The 24,474-nt window shown below is 35.5% G+C and overlaps 1 protein-coding gene across 1 annotated transcript in view; it reads right to left on the bottom strand.

Moving 5' to 3' along the window:
• LOC135216266 (signal recognition particle receptor subunit alpha-like) overlaps nucleotides 1-24,474 on the bottom strand; it is a gene marked incomplete in the record, with an annotated part of 156,351 nt that overhangs the window by 42,678 nt on the left and 89,199 nt on the right. The window contains 3 exon segments of the mRNA XM_064251431.1: nucleotides 13,232-13,396; nucleotides 13,512-13,703; nucleotides 21,249-21,415. Of these exon segments, the coding sequence (XP_064107501.1) occupies nucleotides 13,232-13,396; nucleotides 13,512-13,703; nucleotides 21,249-21,415 (524 nt within the window).

The raw sequence follows: 24,474 nt of genomic DNA, 5'->3' as shown, positions 1-24,474 counted from the left end.
CCCTTGTATTTGTAACATGTTTAAGAATGACCTCAAACATATAATTACAGACTTAAATAAAAATTAATTGCCTTAGAGTTATCTTCGTTGTAATGTATGTCTGACATGTATTGTGAATATGTATTGTGAATATGGTTTAGTTTACCAAAGTTCTGAATATCTGTCACCTATAATCGTTTAATTGACTTGTCCTTGTATCTGAGATGATTATCTTAAACTTTTAATTGCACCCATTGTTTATGCTTGTTGGGAAGGTTACTCATCTTCCAGGTGTGTCGGATTCTAGGTACTAATCTCTTTATAATCCCTATATGTCAGTTATACGAATCTTCCTGTATTGTTTTTTCCTCATGTATGACAGTTTCTGCTTAGTAAAGGACATTTAACGTCGAAAGGTCTCGCGGATACTCCGTTGTTTATTTTCCTTTGTGGCATAAATCTTTATTTTATGGATTTATCACGTTCCTAACTTTCGTGATTCAGTATATATATATATATATATATATATATATATATATATATATATATATATATATATATATATATATATATATATATATATATATATATATATATATATATATATATATATATGTATATATACAGGCGGTCCCCGGGTTACGACGGTTCGGCTTTACGACGGTTCCGGCTTACGACGTTCCGAGGTTACGACGCTTTTTCTTAAATATTCAATGGAAATTCCGTCCTGGGTTACGACGCTTGTTCCGAGGTTACGACGCTGACGCTTCCGACGCTCCGAGTTAACGACGCTTTTAAAAAACGCATGCTATGATAAAAATCCTTTATAGTTTAGCACAGTACATAATAAAAATATGTTTTTGGTTACAATTACAACAAAAATTTTGAGGTTATGATGATTTTTGACCACTTTTTTTTTCGTATTTTTGAATTTTTTTACTGACGCCGCATATGCGGAACTAGTTTTGCGGGCGAATGAATACACTAGCTTGGGATGCGCAGTTTAAAACAGTCCAAAAGCGCAAATATAATGAAAAATCATTGCTTGTTTCCAGTACATAATTAAAAAAACTAAGTTTCTGGTTAGATTACAACACAAATTCCAAGGTTACGACGTTTTGTTATGCTTTTTAACGATACCTCTATGCAGAACTAGTTTTTTTGAGCGGAGGTGCATAATTAATTAACGCTATTAAACTGTATGGTAAATTGACCGAACAACGACCTCGGACGGTCGAGGACGCCAAGCGTAACAATACGAAAGGACGCCACTTCAATCGCGTGCCTGCCTGCATTCCACTAGGTTGTGTGCTGAGACGTTGCTGAAATTCCTTGCCATTTTCGCTAATTTACAATGGCTCCTAAACGCCAAAGTACTTCCTCCGATGATAGTTCATCCAAGAAGAGGAAGGTCATCACGATGGAGGTCAAATATGACGTGATAAAGCGTTCGGAGAAGGGAGAAACTAACACCGAAATAGGCCGTTCTTTAGGCTTGAGCAGGACCACGGTGGTAACCATTGTGAAGGATAAGGAACGTATTCTGAAGCACGTTAAGGATGCTGCACCGATGAAGTCAACGGTGATAAACGAGAAGCAACGTAGCCAGAGCATTGTTGAAATGGAGAAATTGCTCATGATCTGGCTGGAGGACCAGAACCAGCGACGTGTTCCGGTGAGCTTAAGTGTGATCCAGGAGAAGGCTAGAGCGCTGCATGAGGCAGTAGTGAAAAAGTTTGGCGAAGGCAGTGCTGGTGGTGAATTTTCCGCGAGTAGAGGTTGGTTTAACCGTTTTAAGGCTCGTGCAAATTTGCATAATGTGAAGCTGCAAGGTGAAGCTGCTAGTGCTGATAGCGAAGCAGCAGAAAGTTTTCCAGGTGGTTTGGCTGAGATAATTGAAGGATGGTGGTTACACGGCTGACCAAGTCTTTAATGTGGATGAGACTGGATTATTTTGGAAAAGAATGCCAAATCGAACGTACCTTTCCAAGGAGGAGAAGTCAGCACCTGGCCATAAAGCTGGAAAGGAGCGACTGACTTTGCTGTTTGGGTGGGGCCAATGCAAGTGGTGATTTGAAACTGAAGCCCTTGCTGGTGTATTTGGCCGAGAATCCCAGGGCTTTCAAGGGCATTTTCAAGAGTCAACTCCCTGTGATTTGGAAATCTAACAAGAAGGCGTGGGTTACCTTAATGGTCTTCGAAGAGTGTTCAATGACCATTTCGTGCCAGCAGTGGAGCGGTATTTAGACTTCGAAGGGTCTGCCTTTTAAGGCCCTCTTAGTCCTGGACAATGCCCTGGTCACCCTTCAAATTTGAGCGACATGCATCCTAATGTGAAGGTGGTGTACCTCCCACCCAATACCACATCGCTGATACAGCCAATGGACCAGGGAGTAATAGCAAATTTCAAGGCTTACTACCTTTAGAAGGACCATAACGTTTTGCTTTGAGGGCCATAGAAGCTAACAAGGAGTTGACACTGAAGCAATTCTGGAAGGGCTACAACATTGCAGATGCATTGAAGAACATTTGCAAGTGCTTGGGACGAGGTGAAGACGACCACTTTAAATGGGGCCTGGAGGAAACTGTGTCCACAAGTTTGTGCACAGTTTTGAAGGCTTTGACCAGGCAGAAGACGTCGAGACTGTGACGAGGAAGATCGTAGGGCTAAGCAAGAGGCTGCAACCAGATCTTGAACCTGATGATGTAACAGAGCTGCTGGCTTCCCATGGAGAGGAATTGTCTGCAGAGGACTTACTAGAACTTGAACAACAAATGATTGAGAAGAGGAGGCGGCACCAGAGCCAAAACCCAGGTCATTAACTGTGAAAGGCTTGTCAGAGGGTTTTACTCATCTGGAGAGAGCCTTGGCTTCTTTTGAGGCAGAAGACCCTAACGTTTCTAGGTTTGACAAAATCAAGAGAGGAATCATGGATTTGGTGACTTTCTACAAGGAGACCTGAAGGAGAAGCAGACGAAGAGAAGTGTGCAGTCCAGGCTTGACACTTTGCTTTCACAAGTCTCCAGTACCACCACCTCCCACTCCTAGTCCTGGTAAGGAATTCTGAACTGTTTTACTAATTATGTGTTTACATAGTGTACATATTAAAATGTGTTAATTTTTTAATGTAACAACTAAATGTAAGAGTAAATTGTAACTTCATTAATTTTCATCATTTGTAATTTTATTGCAGAAGTGGTGACAGTTCCAGATCCCCCTGTACTACCTGTGACAGTTCCAGATCTCCCTGTACTACCTGTGACAGTTCAGATCTCCCTGTACTACCTGTGACAGTTCCAGATCCCCCTGTACCTGGACCCTCTGTATCAGCCCGCCCACCTGCACGTGTACAATCAGGTAAGCAATTTCATTTTTCTCATTTTCATGTTGGAAATTGTTTACACCTACATACATACGTACACTAACTTACATAGTGGTACAATGTGTTTGATGTTGCATAACCTTATTATTTTTTTTTTTTTTCCATTTCAGACCCCTTTGATAGTGACAGTGACCCAGATGACCTGAGCCTTTCCATGGTTTTGATGCCTCGCCCTATATCAATCGGTAATGGAAAGTTCCTTAACAAAGTTTGGTATAGAAAAGTGTTTTTATTAAATTGCTAATGAATTTGAAATTTTATTTTAAAAGTGTACATATGCTACAATTACATCCACACCTTATAATATATTTATGTACCCTATCATTCTTTCCAGATGTAGATGTTCCCTCATCAGTTGATACAAGTATCACCTCCCCAGAGCCCAAATCAGTTGATACGAGTAGTATCACCTCTACCATTCCTTCAGGTAAAAGAATTCTTCATTTTTTATATTGAACATACGTATTACACACTACATATGTCAAACAGTAATAAAAAACATGTGCAGTAGTACAGTAGTAGTAACTATCATTTATATATTTTTTATCATTCCAGACTCCCAAGCACCTGCCCATCCCACTCCATAGCCCAGCCACCCACTCTCATGTACCATATGACCATCCCAGTAAGCAAGCCAACCACTAGAATTTGGTAAGGACATTTTTTTTATTAATGTTTTAATATTACATATGTTAAATAACCATGTTATGTTATTGTAACATACATACATAACTAATCATATGTACTATTACATTATCATTCCAGACTGGCATGCACCTGTGACTTACATAAACCACCACCTCTACATAGCCTACTGTCTTCATTTTGCTGGAGGTAAGGAATTCTCAGTTGTGTTTAATGTTTGCATACGGTACAATAAATTTTGTACACCTAAGTGGTTACATACTGTCCTTTAATATTAATTCTTCATTCCAGACTGCCCATCATCCTAGCCTGTTATCTGTGATAAAGCACACTGAAGTTAGGTTTGGAATGCATCCTTATCATGAATGCTCTACACCTCCACCTCCATCTCCCACAACCTAGGTAACAGCTTTGAGACTCACTAAAAGTTGGTAAGTTATGTAAGGAATTTCTAAATTAAGTTTTTAATACTACATGTTATATGTGATATTAAACCACTGTATGGTGCATATTACTGTATGTAACTTACTATGCATAGAGTACTTACTGACATACTAATTATTTTTGTACATTCCAGAACCCCCTGAATGATGTAGGCTATAGGGCCACATAAGACTTTGTCCATCCAGGGTTACGATGAATGCAAAATATAAACTAAAGGTAAGGAATTAATTAACATACATTAACTCTTTTAGTACTCTTGATATATCTACAGTAATTAACATATGCATTCACAACTTTCTGTAGTGTATATTTTGTACACTAATTTTGTTACTTTTTCCTTCCAGAACCAACATTTTTTCACACAACTCCAGGTTGTTACTACAAGTGTCATCAAGGGATAACTACTACAAGTAGAAGCCACCATTTTTGGATGGAAAAAACCCTTCAGGAAAGTATACGTATCACATGTAACATGTAGTGTAACAAAGTATGAACAGTAAGGTTTTTACATACAGTAGTACATATTACATACGTACATAACTTTTTTTTACAGGAATTTCCAACCAAGTTTGATTATGTACATATGTACATGTTATAAACCACTGTACGTATGGTTACTGTATGTAACTTACTAAACATACATAACATGACTTAACTTTGATACTTTTTTGGTACATTCCAGAAAACCAGGACCCCCTCCATGATGCAGGCTATGGGGCCACATAAAACTTTGTCCAGGGTTACTACATAACATTAAAGGTTTAAGGAATTATAAACCATAGTCTAGGGAAAGGTAGGAATTATAACATAGTAGTAATTAACATACATTAAGTAAGTTTTATATACTAAAAAAAAGTGACCAAGATCTCTCACATGGGATAAGTGATCAAGGTCCCTCATGGAATTGGTACTGTACACTCCCTGCTGAACAGGGGGTGTAGACCAATCATTTACAATAATGCATACCAGTTGATATTAAACCACTGTATGGTGCATATTACTGTATGTAACTTACTATGCATAGAGTACTTACTGACAAAATTATTTTTTGTACATTCCAGAAACCCCTGAATGATGTAGGCTATGGGGCCACATAAGACTTTGTCCATCCAGGGTTACGATGAATGCAAAATTTAAACTAAGGTAAGGAATTAATTAACATACATTAACTAAGTTTTATACATGTTATATATGTGATATTAAACCACTGTATGGTGCTAATTACTGTATGTAACTTACTATTGCATAGAGTACTTACTGACATACTAATTATTTTTGTACATTCCAGAACCCCTGAATGATGTAGGCTATGGGGCCACATAAGACTTTGTCCATCCAGGGTTATGATGAATGCAAAATTTAAACTAAAGGTAAGGAATTAATTAACATACATTAACTTTTTTACTCTTGATATAACTCAAAGTAAGGAATTATAAAACTAAAAGTAAGGAATTAATTAACATACATAACTCTTTTACTCTTGATATCTATAATTTACATATTGTATTCAGGACTTTGTGTAGTATTTTGTACTAATTGTGTTATACTTTTACCTTCCAGAGCTACCAGACTGGGATTTTAGTGTACTCCAGGATCTAACAAATACATACGTACTACTACGAAGTGTGCAATGCATAATATAGTGTATATGTTTAGTGTATAACCCTAAGGATTAAGTGTAGTAATTGTGCTTTTTAGTGTCACAAGAGTTTAATAAAGAATTATACCTTCAAGAACCATCCTTTGCATTGGAATAACCACACTACACATCATGCAATCTACTTGCATGTCACACAGGTAAGGTCTCTAACTTTTTCTTAGTTTAAGGCATATTTCCAAGTGTCGTTCCGGCTTACGACGATTTTCGGCTTACGACGCGCCTCAATAACGGAAACAAAACGTCGTAAAACCCGGGGACTGCCTGTTATATATATATATATATATATATATAGATATATATAATATATATATATATTATATATATATATATATATATATATATTATATATATATATATATATATATATATATATATATATATATATATAATATATATATATGTATGTATAATATATGTATATATATATATATGTGTGTATATATATATATATATATATATATATATTATATATATATATATATATATATAGTATATATATGTAATGTATATATAGTATATATATATATATAGATAGGATATATATATATATATTATATATATATAGTATATAATATTATATATATATATATATATGATATATGTATATAAAATATACATCTACATATGATACACACACACACACACACACACACACACACATATATATATATATATATATATATATATATATATACTATATATATATATATAATATATATATGTATATATAGTATATGTAAATATACTATATTCTATATATATATATACATAAAAAATATATATATATATATATATATAGATATAAATATATATATATATATATGTAGATATACATATACATATATACTATATATATATAGTATATTATATTATATATATATATATATATGTATATATATATATATATATATACACATATCCATATATATTATAATATATATATATATCCATAATATATATATTATATAATATATATATATATATACATACATATATATACATACATACATCATACTATAACATACATCCATATATATGCATACATACATACATATATATAACATACATCCATATAATATATGTATATATACATACATATATATATACATATATATATATATATCCATAGTATATATATATATATATATATATAGACACACACACACATACATACTAACACACACAGTAGTACCTCGAGATACGAAATAATCTGTTCCAAGGCGCCCTTAGTATCATGAGGTTTTCGTATCCTGGACCACATGTTACATGTAAAATGGCTAATCCATTCTAGCCCTCCAAAACCACCCAGTAAATTTCATAATGAAGCTAAATTGACCTATAAACAATGAAATAATACAACAATTTTGGACCATTCAATACCTAAATTAATAAAAATTGCAAAATATAACCTGTAAATATATATATTATATATATATATATATTATATATTATATATATATATATATATGATATATATTTATATATATATATATATATATCACTCGGTACCAGCATCATTATCGTATGCATGCGGTACTTGTTTCGGGATCGTCAACTTTTTCTGAATCTACTAGTCAGAGTTGACATTGTCATGGTGTTTGTGTCATGTGTATTTTAAAAAAAAATTCTCATTTCTTTTCACAGAAAATGGAAAAAGAAGAGCACCTCTTGAGTGACGACATATAGGATATGATTGACCAAGATCTCTCTCGTGGGATAAGTGAGCAAGATCTCTCACATGGGATAAGTGATCAAGGTCTCTCTCATGGGATAACTGGAAACTTTGCAAGGTTGGTAGAATCTCCGCTCCCTGCTGAACAGAGGGTGTTGACCAATCATTTACAACATGCATACCAGTATAATCAAGGCACTTCAGTTTATGTTGAAGGTCAGCAGCCGAACATTCAGTACCCAAATCAGTTGCAGAGAGAGCATTTGGTTGAACAGGGTTTTGATGGACACCAGGGCCAACAGAGTCATGAGGTGCAACAATTAGTAGATAATTATCAAGACGGGCAGCCGTTAATGAACACTAAGCGCTGGCCTTGTGGGAAATTGCCACTTTTCATAAAGTGCAATCATTTATAGAAAAAAAAGACACCCCGAAAAGGCTCACACAGGTCGTATGCTTGCGCAGTTCAATGACGTTTGCCTGAGTCGTTTCAGGAACATTGTGAAAAGTAGGCAGAACCAATCTTCCTTGGATCGTTATTTTTTAAAGAGGCCTTTAGCATTAGCAGGAGTAAGCAAAAAGGAAGAACCAAGTGATGAAAAACAGAAAGTTGAAAGCAAAAAGGAAGAACCAAGTGATAAACAGAAAGTTGAAAGTGGTGAAGTTGAAATTCTGTATATATATAAAAAAAAAAAACCTACGTAAAAGTAAAAAAAAAAAAAGTTAAAAATAAAAAATAAAAAAAAAAAATTTTTTATTAGTTTTTTGTAAAGTTAAGTGTTACAGTTTTGTTAATGTGGTTTCGTAAATTTTAGTTTATGTATGTTTTCCTTACATTTTTTTGTGTGTTTTCGTAAAGTTAAGTGTACGTACGTACGTATCTGCCATTTGTCCTCCTCCTCCTCTGCCGCCACTTTCGGAGATAGCCTCACTCGAAAGGTAAGCTTACACATTTTACGTACATTATTTCTTGTATACCATGTACACTAATACACTTTATTTACAGGTTAATTTGCATTTCGTTATTAAGTTAGGTATATATATATATATATATCATACATACATACAATACATACATACATACATACATACATACATACATACATACATACATATACATATATATATATCAATAGAGGGATCCACAGTAATATCCTTGTTTATCTAGATATAATATGTTTATACAAAGCTTAAAGCTTTCGTCCATCCTCTTGGACTTGATCATAAGCACATGGAGACATGGTATTGGTGAAGGAATTCCAAATAAACATAAACAAACAGACAAAGAACATTAACAAGGTTAAAAAATTCGAACAAGTCATTGGGTCGTTTGCCTTTCCATAATTCGCTGTGATCTACGGGGCGGGACAAAGCGCCGGTCTTCTTCCTGAATGACATCTTGACGGTCGTTAACCAAAAAGGTAGTTTGTAGATTAGGCTCTGGAACGGGCGAAGGATGGTTATTTACATTATCAGATTGAAGGAGGCTGTACACATTTCTGAAGTTCTTTATTCTAGCCCTTTTGCAAATTTCTTCACTCAAAAGTAAATTGTTCTGTATGCCAGTATTCCCTCAAAGGTGTCATTCAAAGTGATGAGAGCTCCTTCCACAATTCTCCTAGTGGTCCTATCCGCACTCTTATAAATAACTTTTCCTCCCTTGAAGTCGATGGCATGATCGGAATCCCAAGTATGCTTGGCAATGGCGCTGTAAACGTTGCCCAAACGGCAAGCTGCAACATGTTCACGTTTCCTCTGGTCCAGGTAACGACCGCTTTCACCAATATAGCATTTGTCACAATTTTTACATCCTATAGCATAGACTCCAACATCGGTGTTTGGTTTTCTGCAACTGTTTTTGATAATTTTCTTTTTAAGAGTATTAGGGTATTGGAAAACTACGCTATAACCATGTCTTTCTTTTCAAAGATTATTGGAAACTTTTTTCAGGTCATGATTATAAGGAAGGGAAGGCATTTAAAATTAGCAGTCGAACAGCGTTCCCTTGGATTATAAAACATACTTCTGGCTCTAGAAAGACAATCTGTCGATAAAAAACTTGGGGTAACATTTTTAAATTTTTGAAACTAGTCAAGAAACTGAATTTTCCTGGTCAATGAAAAAACTAGGGTCACAAACTTCGAAAAGCTCTAAAAAACAAATTCGTCAGAACGTTGCGTTTGATTTTCTCGTCATGATATGAATAAAAATGTATGTACGTATTTGTGTGAGTACTTTTCCTGAAAACAGAGAATTTAAAAGACTTATTTACATCATCCCTGTGAACAACCAAGTCTAAAAATGGCAGACGCTTGTCGACTTCCCTTTCCACTGTAAACGTGATGGATGGAAGAAAACTATTCAGTTGTAAAAGAAGCTGATCAAAACTTTCGGCATCGTCCTTAAAAACAATAAAAATATCGTCAACATACCTTACCCATATAAAAGGTTTCAAATCATCTGGAAGTTTGTCCACAAAAAGTATTTCAAAAAATTCCATACAAAGATTAGCTAAAACAGGCGACAACGAGGATCCCATAGCAACCCCTGCTTTTTGTTGATAGAAATCTCCTTCAAACTCAAATATGGTGGACTCTACACACGTCTTTATAAGCTCACAAAACTTATTAATATGAATAGGTGTTACAACGGGGGTTCCGTTCTTGAGATGCGTCGTAAGCCGAAAATCGTCGTAAGCCGGAACGACGCTTGGAAATATGTCTTAAACTAATAAAAAGTTATAAAAACCTTACTTGTAATCCTTTTGTTACACTATATGTTGTATCCTGTAGTTTTATGTACAACCTGGAGTTATTTTCATAAAAGAATGCTGGTTCTTGAAGGTAAAAATTATTGTAATCCTCTGGTGACACTACATTCTTGAAGTTTTATGTACAACCTGGAGTGATTTTGCCAAATCTTGAGGGCTACAAGAACAGCTGATTACTATTTACGTATCATATAGACTAATTAAAGTAAACGTATCTTTAAATAGGCTTATATATTAGTATCAACAAAACATTTCCTGCCATGAGTTAGAGGTTGTTTAATGAAACGAACACTTCTCTGTCCTATCTGTTAAGAAAATAAAAGTTACGCCAATCCCTGAGACCATTGTTGCCAAGGCGTCTCTCTCTCTCTCTCTCTCTCTCTCTCTCTCTCTCTCTCTCTCTCTCTCTCTCTCTCTCTGATCAAATTACACTGGAACCTTGACATATGATTGCCCTAATATACAAATGTTTTGAGATACAACAGAAAATTTGCGAAAATATAAGCTTTGATATACAACGAAATATTTGAGATACGATTTTGCGATGAGTGTTAGTTGTATAGGCGACCGATAAATGGCGTTCAGTCTGTTTGTTTGTTGGTGCTGCATGTTAACACGTCGTTGTTTGGTTCGTTGTATTTGCGCCTATTTTTTGTGTTATTTTGTCTATTTTATTATTAACCATGGGTCTCAAAGCTAAAGACAAAGTAGGTGATAAGAAAAAACCCAAGAAAATTATTTCGATGGAAGCAAAACATGAAATTATAGCAAAGCATGAACGTGGCGTTCGTATCGTCGATTTGGCAAACGAATATGGTCGAAATCCTTCTACAATATCCACGATCATCAAGCAGAAGGAAGCTATAAAAACCTTCCAAAGGCATCAACATTATTTCTAAACTACAAACTGATTAAAAAAAATAAATAAAAATTCGTTTAGCAATGTTATTTCATATGTGTTTATTACGTAGTTATTAGTGTACATACGTAAATAAAAAGAGAACACATCGTTCCCTGCCACCCTTCCCTACCTCCTCCCCCTGCTGGCCTCACGTCATCTTTCGTTGTGGTAAGTAAAATTCCTTTCTTTTTTTTAATTGATTTTATTAACATTTATTATCATTTATCACATTGCTATGTTATTTTATTATTATGTGTGTTATTACTCGTTTATTTGTGTATAAATTGTGTATATTATATGTAATTTAGCTGTGTTTAGGTGTGGTTTCATACCGCTAGAACGGATTAATACATATTACATTATTTTATATGGGAAAAAATGCTTTGAGATACAACTGTTTTGATATACGACGATGGTAACGGAACAAATTATATTTGTATGTCAAGGTTCCAGTGTACTGGATAATGTCTCTCTTTGGATACTTCGATTTTGCCAAATCTTGAGGGCTACAAGAACAGTTGATTACTATTTACGTATCATATAGACTAATTAAAGTAAACGTATCTTTAAATAGGCTTCTCTCTCTCTCTACTCTCTCTCTCTCGTGCGGGGGTGCATCTCTCTCCTCCTTCTCTCTCTCTCTCTGATCAAATTACTGGATAATGTCTCTCTTTGGATACTTGGAATTTGCGTTGTAATCTAACCAGAAACTTCATTTTGTTATTATTACTGGAAACAAGCAATGATTTTTTCATTATTTGCACTTTTGGACTGTTATATGTAAACTTTGCACACCGCAAGCTAGTATGTATTCATTCGCTCGGAAACTAGTTCCGCATATGAGGCGTCACTGAAAAACATCGAAAAATACGACTTAAAAAGTGTCGAAAATCATCATAACCTCAAAATTTTTGTTGTAATCTAACCAGAAACTTATTTTTATTAATATACTGTGCTAAACTATAAAGGATTTTTATCATAGTATGCGTTTTTAAAAGCGTCATTAACTGGGAGCGTCGGAAGCGTCAGCGTCGTAACCTTGGAACAAGCGTCGTAACCCAGGACGGATTTTTCCATTGAATATTTAAGAAAAAGCGTCGTAACCTCGGAACGTCGTAAGCCGGAACTGTAGTAACCCGAGGACCGCCTGTATATATATATATATATATATATATATATATATATATATATGTATATATATATATCTATATATATATATATATATATTATATTTATATATATATATATATATATATATATATATATATATATATATATATATATATAGATATATATATATATATATATATATATATATGATTTATATATATATATATATATATATATATATATATATATATATATATATATATATATATATATATATATATATATGATATATATATATATTATATATATATCATATATATATAATATAATATTATATATATATATATATACATATATACTTATATATATAAATTATATATATCTATATATAATATATATATATATATATATATATATATATAGATTATATATATATATAAAAAACATACATATCACTTGTCACAGTGGCATAAAGAATTCTGACAAGAGCTAACACATTCAAGGCACACCTAGCAAAGAACAGGTAAACCAATAGTCATCCAGGTCAGCCAAGTAATATTCTTCAGTTTTGAAAGCTACCTCACCTGCCAGTGCAAAGGTAAGATTAATCCCAAATAAATTACCTTCTACTACAAGTATATCTATTAATGAAAATTCATTAACCAACCTGTTCAAATAATTGAACCATTGAAATGCCATTATGCTTCTCTGGTGGATGAAGAGCATTCAAGTGATGCATATGTGTTCTCAACTGTTCTACAGCTCCAGCTCGGAAGGTGTCACAAGCAGCGATGAGGACCCGGTAGTTATTTTCAATGAGCCAGAAAGTAATCTGAGAAAGAAAAATAAAGGAATATTTCTGCAATGGTTTAATGAAAATATTACTTGACATATTTCTACAACTTCAATGAAACAAATAATTTAAAATGGTACACAGATACTCTTACCTTGGCTAAATTGGTACTTTTTCCAACACCGTTTACACCACAGAAGACCATGGTATACACCCTACCATTGGCTTTAGCCTCTACAACATCACGTAAGACATCGATACGACGTTTCGGAGTTAGAAGCTGCACTAAAGCCTCGGTCAAAGTACTACGGACTGTTGCTGTGACACCATCAAAAGTACCAATGACCTACAATAAAGATACAAACCATTAGAACAGGCTTAGTTCCCAACTACTATTTACAAATACACATAATCTAAATAGTACTTGAAATTCATTAAGCAGAAAAGTAAATGTGAATGTTTCATTTTACATAATTAATGTACTACTGTATTTCTTTTATTATGAAAAAATGAACATTCAAATTTTGTCAATAATAATCAATATAATCTCATCAATTTCTCTATGGTATTTCTGATATACCATTGCCTTTAAATAATCTTTTTATATAAAGATAAAAAAAACCCTGAATCCTTATGTATGAAATTCTTATCTCTTTCATAAAGAAATGTAAGGGGATTAAAATGCAATACTGTTGACCCACTTACATTACCAATCTTCCATGGAAAACTGAGGTTCAGTTATCATATAACTGCTACTACATTAATGAAGATTCCCTCGTTTCTTCACTTCTAGAGAATTACATGCTTGTTTTATAGCATTTTTGACAAGAGTAAATCAGTAACTTAAATGTTCAACACCAGTTACAGTTGAAACAATATCCACAGCTGCCAAGTAAACTAATTATAAATACAAGTTACTGAACAATTGTACACACAAAGCTGCTGCTCTTGATTCAAAAGAATTACAGCCAGGCACAATTAATATTCTTATATCATCAATATTAGATATCTAAAAATTTAAAGGGTGAAAAATATTATTTTCAAATCTGTGCAAACCTAACTTTTCATTAATGCAGTTCTACACTCAGTAATAGTAGTAAATTTACACGATAATTACTTATAAAGTAAATTCTCAACAACACGAATGGGTTTTTTTCTTTTTGAAAAACAAATAAAGAATATGGAGCTGTAAAAAAAAAATTTTATGTAGAAAACAAGTGTCTTTTTATAACCTTAGTGGGAAAAATGGCATGGACAATAATGCTTACAGTTTTACAACAACGAGAGAGAGAGAGAGAGAGAGAGAGAGAGAGAGAGAGAGAGAGAGAGAGAGAGAGAGAGAGAGAGAGAGAGAGAGAGAGAGATTGCCTTAACTGAATAATTTTATTTACCACTTTTTGTCATCACACCTGACTTAATTTTCAAAATCATCACTACTGTTATTTCCTTCAGTATCTGGCAAATCTAGAGATGTATTTGTCCTTATTAGGTGTGGTGGCTCCTCCTGAGGACCAGTTTAATTCCAGCAATATTTTCATCTTTTTATGAGCATACTTTTCAATAATAATTTTTAAATTTAAGGCAGTCCCTGGTTACTGGCGGGTACTGGTAAGTGAAAACCACCATTAACCGAAACTTGGCCATTTATAGCCGATGCCTGGTTGATGGCGCAGAAAACTGGTTAATGGTACCAAGGATGGAAGTAGCTTTTAAGCGGGCTTCCAGAATCTTCCAGAACAGTGTTCACTGCAGTAGGCAAACATTTATGCAGACCATATGGAGAGGATTCAATGATTTTCTGTAGGATCATATCAAGGCTTCAAAAGAAGCATTGGTGAGGTCCAACATTTTGCTTCCCAATGTAACCTCCTTATTACATTCTTCCCACTTCTGTGGTGATCTGTTTGAAGAGTCTGTTCTCACACAACTCAATAAATGAGCATGACAACAAAATTGCACAACATATGCTATTCTTGGAAAATTGAAATCTGGGAAACAATACACTTTGAGTTTCCTCTTCCTAAGCTTAAGAAAGCTTGGTATGAATAAAGGAGCCAAAGAAGCAAACAGTCACTAATAAAAGATCCCTCAGAAAAAAAAAGACAGCAGCAGCAGCAGCAGCAGCCTTTTCCAAAACCCTTACAATCCACAGGCCATTTAAAGGATCCCTTCAACAACAGAAGGACAACAGCACCAGCAGCACCCTTTTCCAAGAGTCACACAAGCCACCAGTCACTATTAAAGAATCCCTCCAATAACAGATGAAAGGAGAACTATAGCAGCAGCTTCCTTTTCTGAGAGCCACAAAAATCACTAGTCACTACTAAAGGATCCTTCTAACAACAGGAGAAAGGCCAGCAATAGCGACAATACCCTTTTCCATGAGCAACACAAGCCATCAGTCACTACTAAAGGATCCCTCCAACAGCATAAAAAAGAACAGCAATAGATGCAGCTTCATTTTCTACGAGCCACGAGCCACCAGTCACTACTAAAGGATCTCTCCAACAACAGAAGAAAGGACAACAATAGTTGCAGCATCCTTTTCGAAGAGGTATACAAGGCACCAATCACTATTAAAGGATCCCTGCAATAACAGGAAAAAAACAACAACAATAGCAGCAGCATACTTTTCCAAGAGCTACACAAGGCACTAGTCAGTACCAAACAATCTGTCCAACAGAAGAAAGGATAAAAATAGCAACAGCATCCTTTTCCAAGAGCCACATAAGCCACCAATCACTATTCAAGGATCTCTCCAGCAACAGAAGAAAGGACAACAATAGCATTGGTAACCTTTCCCAAGAGCCACCAGTCACAAGTAAATGATCCCTCGAAAAACAGAGAAAGGACAACAGCAGCAGCAGAATCCTTTTCTAAGAGCCCCACAAGCCACCTCTTACTACTAAAGGATCCCTCCAGTACCAGAAGAAAGGACAACATTAGCAGCAGCCCCCTTTTCAATGCAAGCGAGACACTCTTAACAGGGAAAAGGAAAATCAACTCCTGGACTGTGTATTAAAGGCAAGAGAAGAGGTGGAACCTCATAGAGATTTGCATGGTTGTATGGGGGAATTGGTGAATTGGTTACATTTGGCAACATTCTCGAGGGTTGCTTGTGAGAGAGAGAGAGAGAGAGAGAGAGAGAGAGAGAGAGAGAGAGAGAGAGGCTGGTTGTTTCATCCATTGTCATTGAGTTGTTTGCATTCGTCAGAAGCAATAGGAAGGGTCTTGGATGTTTTGCGTATTTATTATATAGTATTTTTATGTTTATTATTATTGTTATGATAGTATGGGGAAGGTTTGTGCCTGTGTTTGAGAGATTTTTTTTTTGAGAGAGAGAGGGAGAGCGTGAGAGAGAGAGGATGTGAATGATGAATGGGTGGTTGATGAGTGAAATGCTTGTTTGGCGGGCATGTTGGCTCATTGAGTGGCTCAGTCACCGAGCATTCGGAGTCAGTCAGGGGCAGTCAGTCAATGAAGGCATTCTGAGTGAGAGGTAGTCAGTCAGTACAGTCGTCTCTGTGCATTTCACAGAAGTTTTTGGGGGTTCAGTAATTGAGTTCTGTTGTGCTTGTGTTCATCTGTGGTTGTCGAGTTGGTGAGCGATTTATCGTGTCTCATGTTTGGTGCCCATCAGGTGTTTTTGGTGTTGGTATTCAGTGGTTTGTTGGTGACAGTTGGTTTGATGTTTGGCAGTTTGCTAGTGGTGGTGGAGTTTGTTTTTCAACGGCCATACCGCATTGAAAGTACAGCTGCTCGTCTGATTGTGTCGAGTTTCCTGATGAGTAAATGTGTTTGAGATTTTGTTTTATGCCTTGCTGAACCAAGTGTCCTATTAGTAATTAAATTAACACAATGGGAAAGTGTGGCTGGGGGAAATTTGTAAGCCAGGATTGAGTAACGTAAATGTGGGGGGTCTTGCTTGCTTGCTTAGCTTGTGATCCCACCACATTTGGAGCTGTCTTCTATAGCATCACATACAGTGGATGTCCTCCCATTAGGGACAGTATAATTTCTAGTTAGCGTTGAGATGGTCTCACCCTCTCCCTCCTCCACAGACATTTTTTTCACAAAAACCACTGTTAAAAGGGGGCCATAGAGAAAGATGGGTTTATTTTCCACTACTTTTCCATGTCCCAAAGAGGGATTCCTCCAAATGAAAGATGATCCTCAACCTGTCAAGTCTGAACAAACATTGTTTGCATAAACTTTTCTGTATGCTGTATTTATTTATTTTATGGGAGCTCAGGATATATGTAATATAACTGTTGGCCTACCTACATGAATGGCTAATCTAGGATGCCACCAGAGAGGAGTGCCAATGAAAGCTGAGGGTGGTAGTCAGCAGACTCCAGTCAAAATGTTTTCTAATAAAAGAAACAAGTCCTGCCTTACATCTAACAGACGTTTCCTAGGGCAAGGCCTTTGTTGAGATACTTTTCACAGCTATCTGTCTCTTCCCAACAGTACTCAAACCAGATTAAGGAAGGACTTGAGAAGATTCCTTGCATAGCCCAGCTGTTCCAGCAACTGGAACGAAGTCTGGGCTTGTTACATTTTGCATTTGTGGTAGATCTATTCCTAAGATTGCGACTTTAGGATTTAGACAGTGTTTGGGTCTCACATGACTGGAAAAGCTTCGGCAATCACCTTTATTTGAGATTGGAAAGATACTCCATCTGTGGACCTGGAAGGGGTCTCTGGTAAATAGGATGACCCGACTCCATTGTCTGTACGAGTGATAATGCATACAGATACCTCCTTGACTGTTGGCTATCCTTCCATCTCAGAAAATTGAAAACTAAAAGGGGCCTGCTTTTGGTTAGTCCTAGGAAATATACTACCTGCAATATTATGTTGGGCTCATGCTCAGCCCCTCTAATGTCAGGCACTGCCAACATGCTTCCACATCCAGAGGTGGACCTGTTTACCATATCCGAGAACCATTAACTACGTGTGTATCTCTGAACCTGGACAGTCTGGGAATAGCAAGAGGTGCATTCCTACAACACTGAGACAACAAAGGATGATATATCTCTTTCCTTCATTATCCCAGATTTTGAAAACCTTGAACAATCTGCCAGCCTTCAACGGAACCACTTACCTAGTCAGCCCGAATTAGCTGAACAGTTATTGGTTCATTTTTTCTTCAACAACAGGAGAGGGAATAAATTCCATTACTGTCCACTGTTCTACATCCTACTTTCTGAGCCATGACTATTACAATGGTTTTTTAAAAAATCTATTTCCCTAACATTGCTAGGTACCTATTACAAAATCTATGGACTTCATCAATCCAACATATCAGTCCATTTGGAAATTGTGGTTAGATTACCAGTACACAGAGAGCTCAGTTGAAATATGTTTAAATACTTTTACATTTAATTATATATTTTTTATGGTCAAATACTTAGCAATTACAACAATCAAGACACACAAGGCAGTTTTGGTATAACCCTTGCTTTATGGTTTTGGAGTTGATTCTAATATAGAAATTGTTAACTCCCTTCTCCAGCCTTTGGCACTCCAAAGGTCAGCTCCTGCAAGGCTTCCCATTGCCTGGTCCCTGAATATGGTTCTTAGACTCTTGTCATCCCTTCAGTTCAGTGGGACCAGTAGGTACAACATAACTCATATCCTCCAAAATGCAGTCTTCTTGACTGCTTTGGCCATCAGAATATCAGATTACCATACTGGGCTCTCTTAGACAAGGACAATGTTTCATCACACACACACACACACCTAGTTGTCATTTACTGTAGCTTCTGGTCTATCATTCCTGGCCAAGAATGGAGACCTTTTAAAGGAAAAATACCATTTTCTGATAAGGGAAGCCAGTGTTTCGGATAAAATTTTATGCCAGATTCAAGCAACTATGGTTTACTTAGATGTCACAGAAACAACCCTGGCAGCCATATTTTTTCTATACCCTAGCACAAACAAACCACTCTCTCGCCATAGGCTGAAAATGATTTTAGAGTCCCTCATTAAAAAGGCAGATCCTCTCTCCTTTTCCAAGTTGCATGATATTGTTAACTTTCTTTGGAAATGTTCCCCCAAAGAATTATCCAAATGTAAGGGGTGGTTAACTTTCTATAGAAATGTTCCTCTAAAGAAATTTCCAAATGTAAGGAGTAGTTATTTAAGGCAGTATATTCCTGAACCTGGGAAGGTGAAATTTAATCCTGCAGCTGGACCCAACATCATTAGGTAAGTTACCATAGAACCACAAGGGATAATACATGTACAAGTTTGTGTTTCCTGTTCTTTATTGCCATACTCAAATGGGTATCTGGAATAAAGAAACCTGTGACTTTTACTTGGATTAAAAATTCTTTAAACGTTATTGCCATGAGAGTGGAGGTCATGCAAAGATATTGCTGGGGAAGGTGCAATAACCTCACAGCCCAACCCAACATCATTAGGTAAGTCACCTTAGAACCACAAAGAATAATACACGTACTACAGGCAGTCCACAGTTATCGGTATGGTTCCGCTCTCGGCGATATGCTGGTCAGTGAAAACTGCCATTAACCAAAACGCATCAATTTATGGTTAATGGCGCCTCTGTTTAGGTGTGTTATAGCACCATAGATAACTGAAACTTGGCATGTTATGGCGGCATAAATCGCCCATTTTATGGCGCTAGACAAGCATCATTAAACCAGATCACCAGTAACCGAGTCAACTGATAACCGGGGACTCTGCCTCTACAGGGACCCGGTTGTGGCGATCCACTTTTATTGCGCTTGTCTGGCAACATAAAATCTGCAATTTGTGGTACCATAATATGCAGAGTCCCAGTTAACGGCAGCATAACAAGAGTTTCAGTTATTGGCGCCGTAAGGTGCCGATAATAGAGTTATGGCACCATAACATACAGAACAGAGGTGCCATTAACAGGTTATCAGTGCCATAAATCACAGTTTCAATTAATGGCAGTTTTCACTTATCAGCAGCCAGCCAAGAATGAAACCCCCGCCAATAAGCAGGGACTGCCTGTATACGGTTGTGTCTTGTTTCCTGTTCTTTATTGACAAACCCTCATGGAGATCCATCATCAAGAAAATAGTTAATAACCTGTGATCATATTTCAGACCAAAAATTTATGTGATGCTGGGATTAATTCATTAATAGCTTAGCCATTTTAGTGCCTGTCAGTTTCTTTTCTAAGCTCTTTTAAGGTCAAACAACAGCTATATTATAAAAAAAACAGGAAAACCTATTTTTGGCAGCTACTGTGAATCCTCAAACTCCTCACTTTTCCTAATGAAAAGGCATAGGACTGGGGTGAACATTTATCTTGCAATGACTTGGCGTTTGATGACGAAGATCTACAACATATCAGCTGTTGTCGCATCTCTGCAAGTATGATGAAGGGAAAAATGAAGCAGTTGTTGTAGACAGGAGATAGAATCCTCCTGTCCTCAGTCCTTTACATTCTATCACTGTGCCAACAAGCACTATTCTGGCCAAGACCAACCATAAGAGAATTCTTTGAGATTACCTGGTCTGTCTCATAGAGACCTTGGGTTCCAAGAGAGTGAAACTCCTTTTTAAGGACTCAAAAGTTATCAAAACTAGGTTGTTCTACATCAAACCTTGATTTTAAAACCTTTGCTTTGAACCTTGGTAAACAAGAATGGCTGAGCTCAAAACATTATAAGAAATAAAGTTCTTAGTTTTCTGAGTTCAAAACATTATAAGAAATAAAGTTCTTAAACACAATAAAAATATGCAAAAGCATTCCATGCTCTATACTCTTTTCAAGAACTTGAATACTTCCTAAGCAAAACAAAGCCTATGTAACAATCATTTAGTTCTGTGTCAAAATAACATTACTATTCGTGTATTCTACATAACTACTTTCTTAAATGACATAACATACCTTGCCTTCAAGTTTCTGGCCAACAGACTGGCACAATTTGATGGAAATTTCAGCAGCAACATTCTTACCAATAAGGTGGTCTTTCATCTTCTCCAACACAGGAGCTATATCGGCCTCAGTAAGAGTTTTTCCTCCAACCAAACTCTTAAACATAGAAAACATACCACCTGCAAAGAATAATTTGTAAATCAGAAACACTTTTGAAACAAAATCAAGAATTTCAGATAACACTCTACCACTTTGAAGTCATACTCTTGTTTTATGCACTCACAAAAATGAAGTCTTTTGGATACACTAAGGAAACAAAGTCTTTCTGATACACTAAGTCCTTAAAAATACATATTTACTAATATAAAATAGTATCTCAGACTTCAAACTTAATCCGTTTCAGAAGGCTGTTCGAAATAAGATTTGTTTGAAATACGAAATAAATATCTCATAAAAAATAAAGGGAGTCAGGATAATTCGTTCCAGCCAACCCAAAAAGTCCTCCTTTTCATATTTTTTCTATTATTAATGTGTTCAAAAGTTAAATTAAGAGTAAAATTCCCGAAAAATTTTGTTTCAGTGTACAATTTACGAACTGCTTGGTGAAAATGGAGGAGAAACAGGAACCCTTTGAGGAACCTGAAACGGTCGCAGTAGGCAAAGCTTAAAAAAAATAAATTTCATCCACATCTTACAAGGATAATCAAATGAATCGAGAGAGAGAGAGAGAGAGAGAGAGAGAGAGAGAGAGAGAGAGAGAGAGAGAGAGAGAGAGAGAGAGAGAGAGAGTATGGTTGTTGATATGTTTACACATGGGTCTAAGTGCATGAAAAAGATTAATTATGCCACAATGCATCAACTTACTATTGGCAAAGCCAGAATTTAAAATAAACATAAGGATTTTGCAAACAAATAGGTAATATGTAAACAATGCAAGAAAAGGAAGAGATTAAATAATATGTAAACAATGCAAGAAAAGGAAAGAGATTAAATAACTTTTCACAAGGATTGGCACAAACAATCAAAGGCAAGCAGAAGCTGAATGTGACGCCAATGAATTTATTATGGAGTTGAGTTACTTTTACTTTCAGTGGTAAAAAATCGTAAAAAGCAATTCCCACTAGTAGACAGGTATTTTACCGTAACAAAAAGAAGTGATTTACAAATTGAGTGTTAGCGAAAGAAAAAAGGTGAATAGTCATCCCAGCCCAGCTGGTAAGTCAGTAGAGGGCAGACCCATCCGTCTTCCCTCTCGTCTCCTCTCTATCGTCTCAACTCAGCATACTGAAAACTCGCTGAAGTAAGACTTTTTTAATTACTGCATTGCATTTGATTATTTTCATGTTTTATCATTATGTTAAATTTATAGTGACATGACATTTTTGTTTTATGTGAATTGGTACTGCTTTTATGTACATATTATAGTAAATATTTTAATGTCTTTTCTCTCTTCAACAATATCACAATGTGGTGATGTACAATTTTGTATATCTTTCATGGTAATTTTTATACTGAAATGCTTTATTCTCTTATTTATTTTGTCGAAAATGGCAATCATTAAACTACATATTATAAATGGAAAAACATGTTAATACAGTTTTCCTTGTAGGATACAGTAGGCTGTTGAATACAAATAGTATAAACAAGATAATCGGTCAGATAATCGCTAAGTTCAAACTACGAGTATTTGTTTGACAAACAATAAAAAAAATTTTCTCGAAAATTTCATTAAAAAAACGGAATGTTCGACATAAGAAAAGTTCGACAAACAAGGCACTACTGTACTCTCATAAAGATCCGTTAACCTTTAATGGACAGAATGCTCCTCAGGAGTAGTAATTACAGCTTTGGGGTGGTGAACAGATTAATCCTGTACATAAATGATATTAAGCGCCATCAATTTCTAAAGAGTCGGGTGGGAAAGAGGTGCCACAACTTTTATAGCCCATGAATTCACTAATGGCAACTTTTACACTGGCTAAAATCAGAAGGGTGGGCATCTCAGGACTTCAGTTCTGCTTCTGACTTGAACGGGAAATGTAGTGCATCTCTCTCTCACGACATCTTTTTGTAAATTTGCTCATTAACCCTCTTACGCCGATTGGACGTATTAAACGTCAAGATAAATTGTCTCCCGGGTGCCAATTGGATGTATTAAACGTCGACATAAAAAAGTTTTTTAAAAAATTTGCGGAAAAATACTTATAGGCCTACCAGCAGAAAACTTTTGAATCACACATCTTGGGGGATGCTGGGAGCTCACGGATCAAGGTGTTGTTTTGTTTACAATCGTTACACAAGCGCGAATTTCTTTCTTATCGCTCTAAAAAGTATCAGTGACACATCTCGGAAATTATTTCGTCACTTTGACATAATTTTGGCACCATTTTAAATTAACCATTACATGGAGTATTATATATGAAAAGTTGCACAATTTCATGTAGAATAAAACAAAAAAGTACTCATGATAATAGCCTTTATCAGTTTTGAAATATTTTCATATAAATAACGATAAGTGCAAAAATTTCAACCTTCGGTCAATTTTGACTCTACCGAAATGGTCGAAAAACGCAATTGTAAGCTAAAACTCTTATATTTTAGTAATATTCAATCATTTACCTTCATTTTGCAACACATTGGACGTCTCTAGCACAATATTTCAATTTTTGGTGAATTTGCGAGAAAAAAATTTTCCTTACGTCCGCGCGGTAACTCTTCCGATAAATTTTTTCGTGTGATTGTCGTAATGTTTGCACCATTTTAAATTTGCCGTTACATAAAGTTTTACATATGGAAATGTACGCAATTTCATGCACAATACAACTAAAAACAACCCGTGGTTGTAGCTTTTATCAGTTTTGAAATATTTTCATATAAATAACGATAAGTGCAAAAATTTCAACCTTCGGTCAACTTTGACTCTACCGAAATGGTCGAAAAATGCAATTGTAAGAAAAACCTCTTATATTCTAGTAACATTCAATCATTTACCTTCATTTTGCAACAAATTGGAAGTCTCCAGCACAATATTTCAACAGAAATTTTTTTGTGCGATTGTCATAATGTTTGCACCGTTTTAAATTAGCCGTTACATAAAGTTTTATATATGAAAATGTGTGCAATTTCATGTAGAATACAACAATAAAAGATTGAAGGTTGTAGCTTTTCTCATTTTCGAAATATTTGCAAATCTCCAAAATGCGTACGTCGCATTCTCGTTATATTTGCTCAGTTTCAA

This window comes from Macrobrachium nipponense, chromosome 6 (assembly GCF_015104395.2).
Source record: "Macrobrachium nipponense isolate FS-2020 chromosome 6, ASM1510439v2, whole genome shotgun sequence".
NCBI lineage: Eukaryota > Metazoa > Arthropoda > Malacostraca > Decapoda > Palaemonidae > Macrobrachium > Macrobrachium nipponense.
This window is presented reverse-complemented; position numbering and strand designations above follow the sequence as displayed.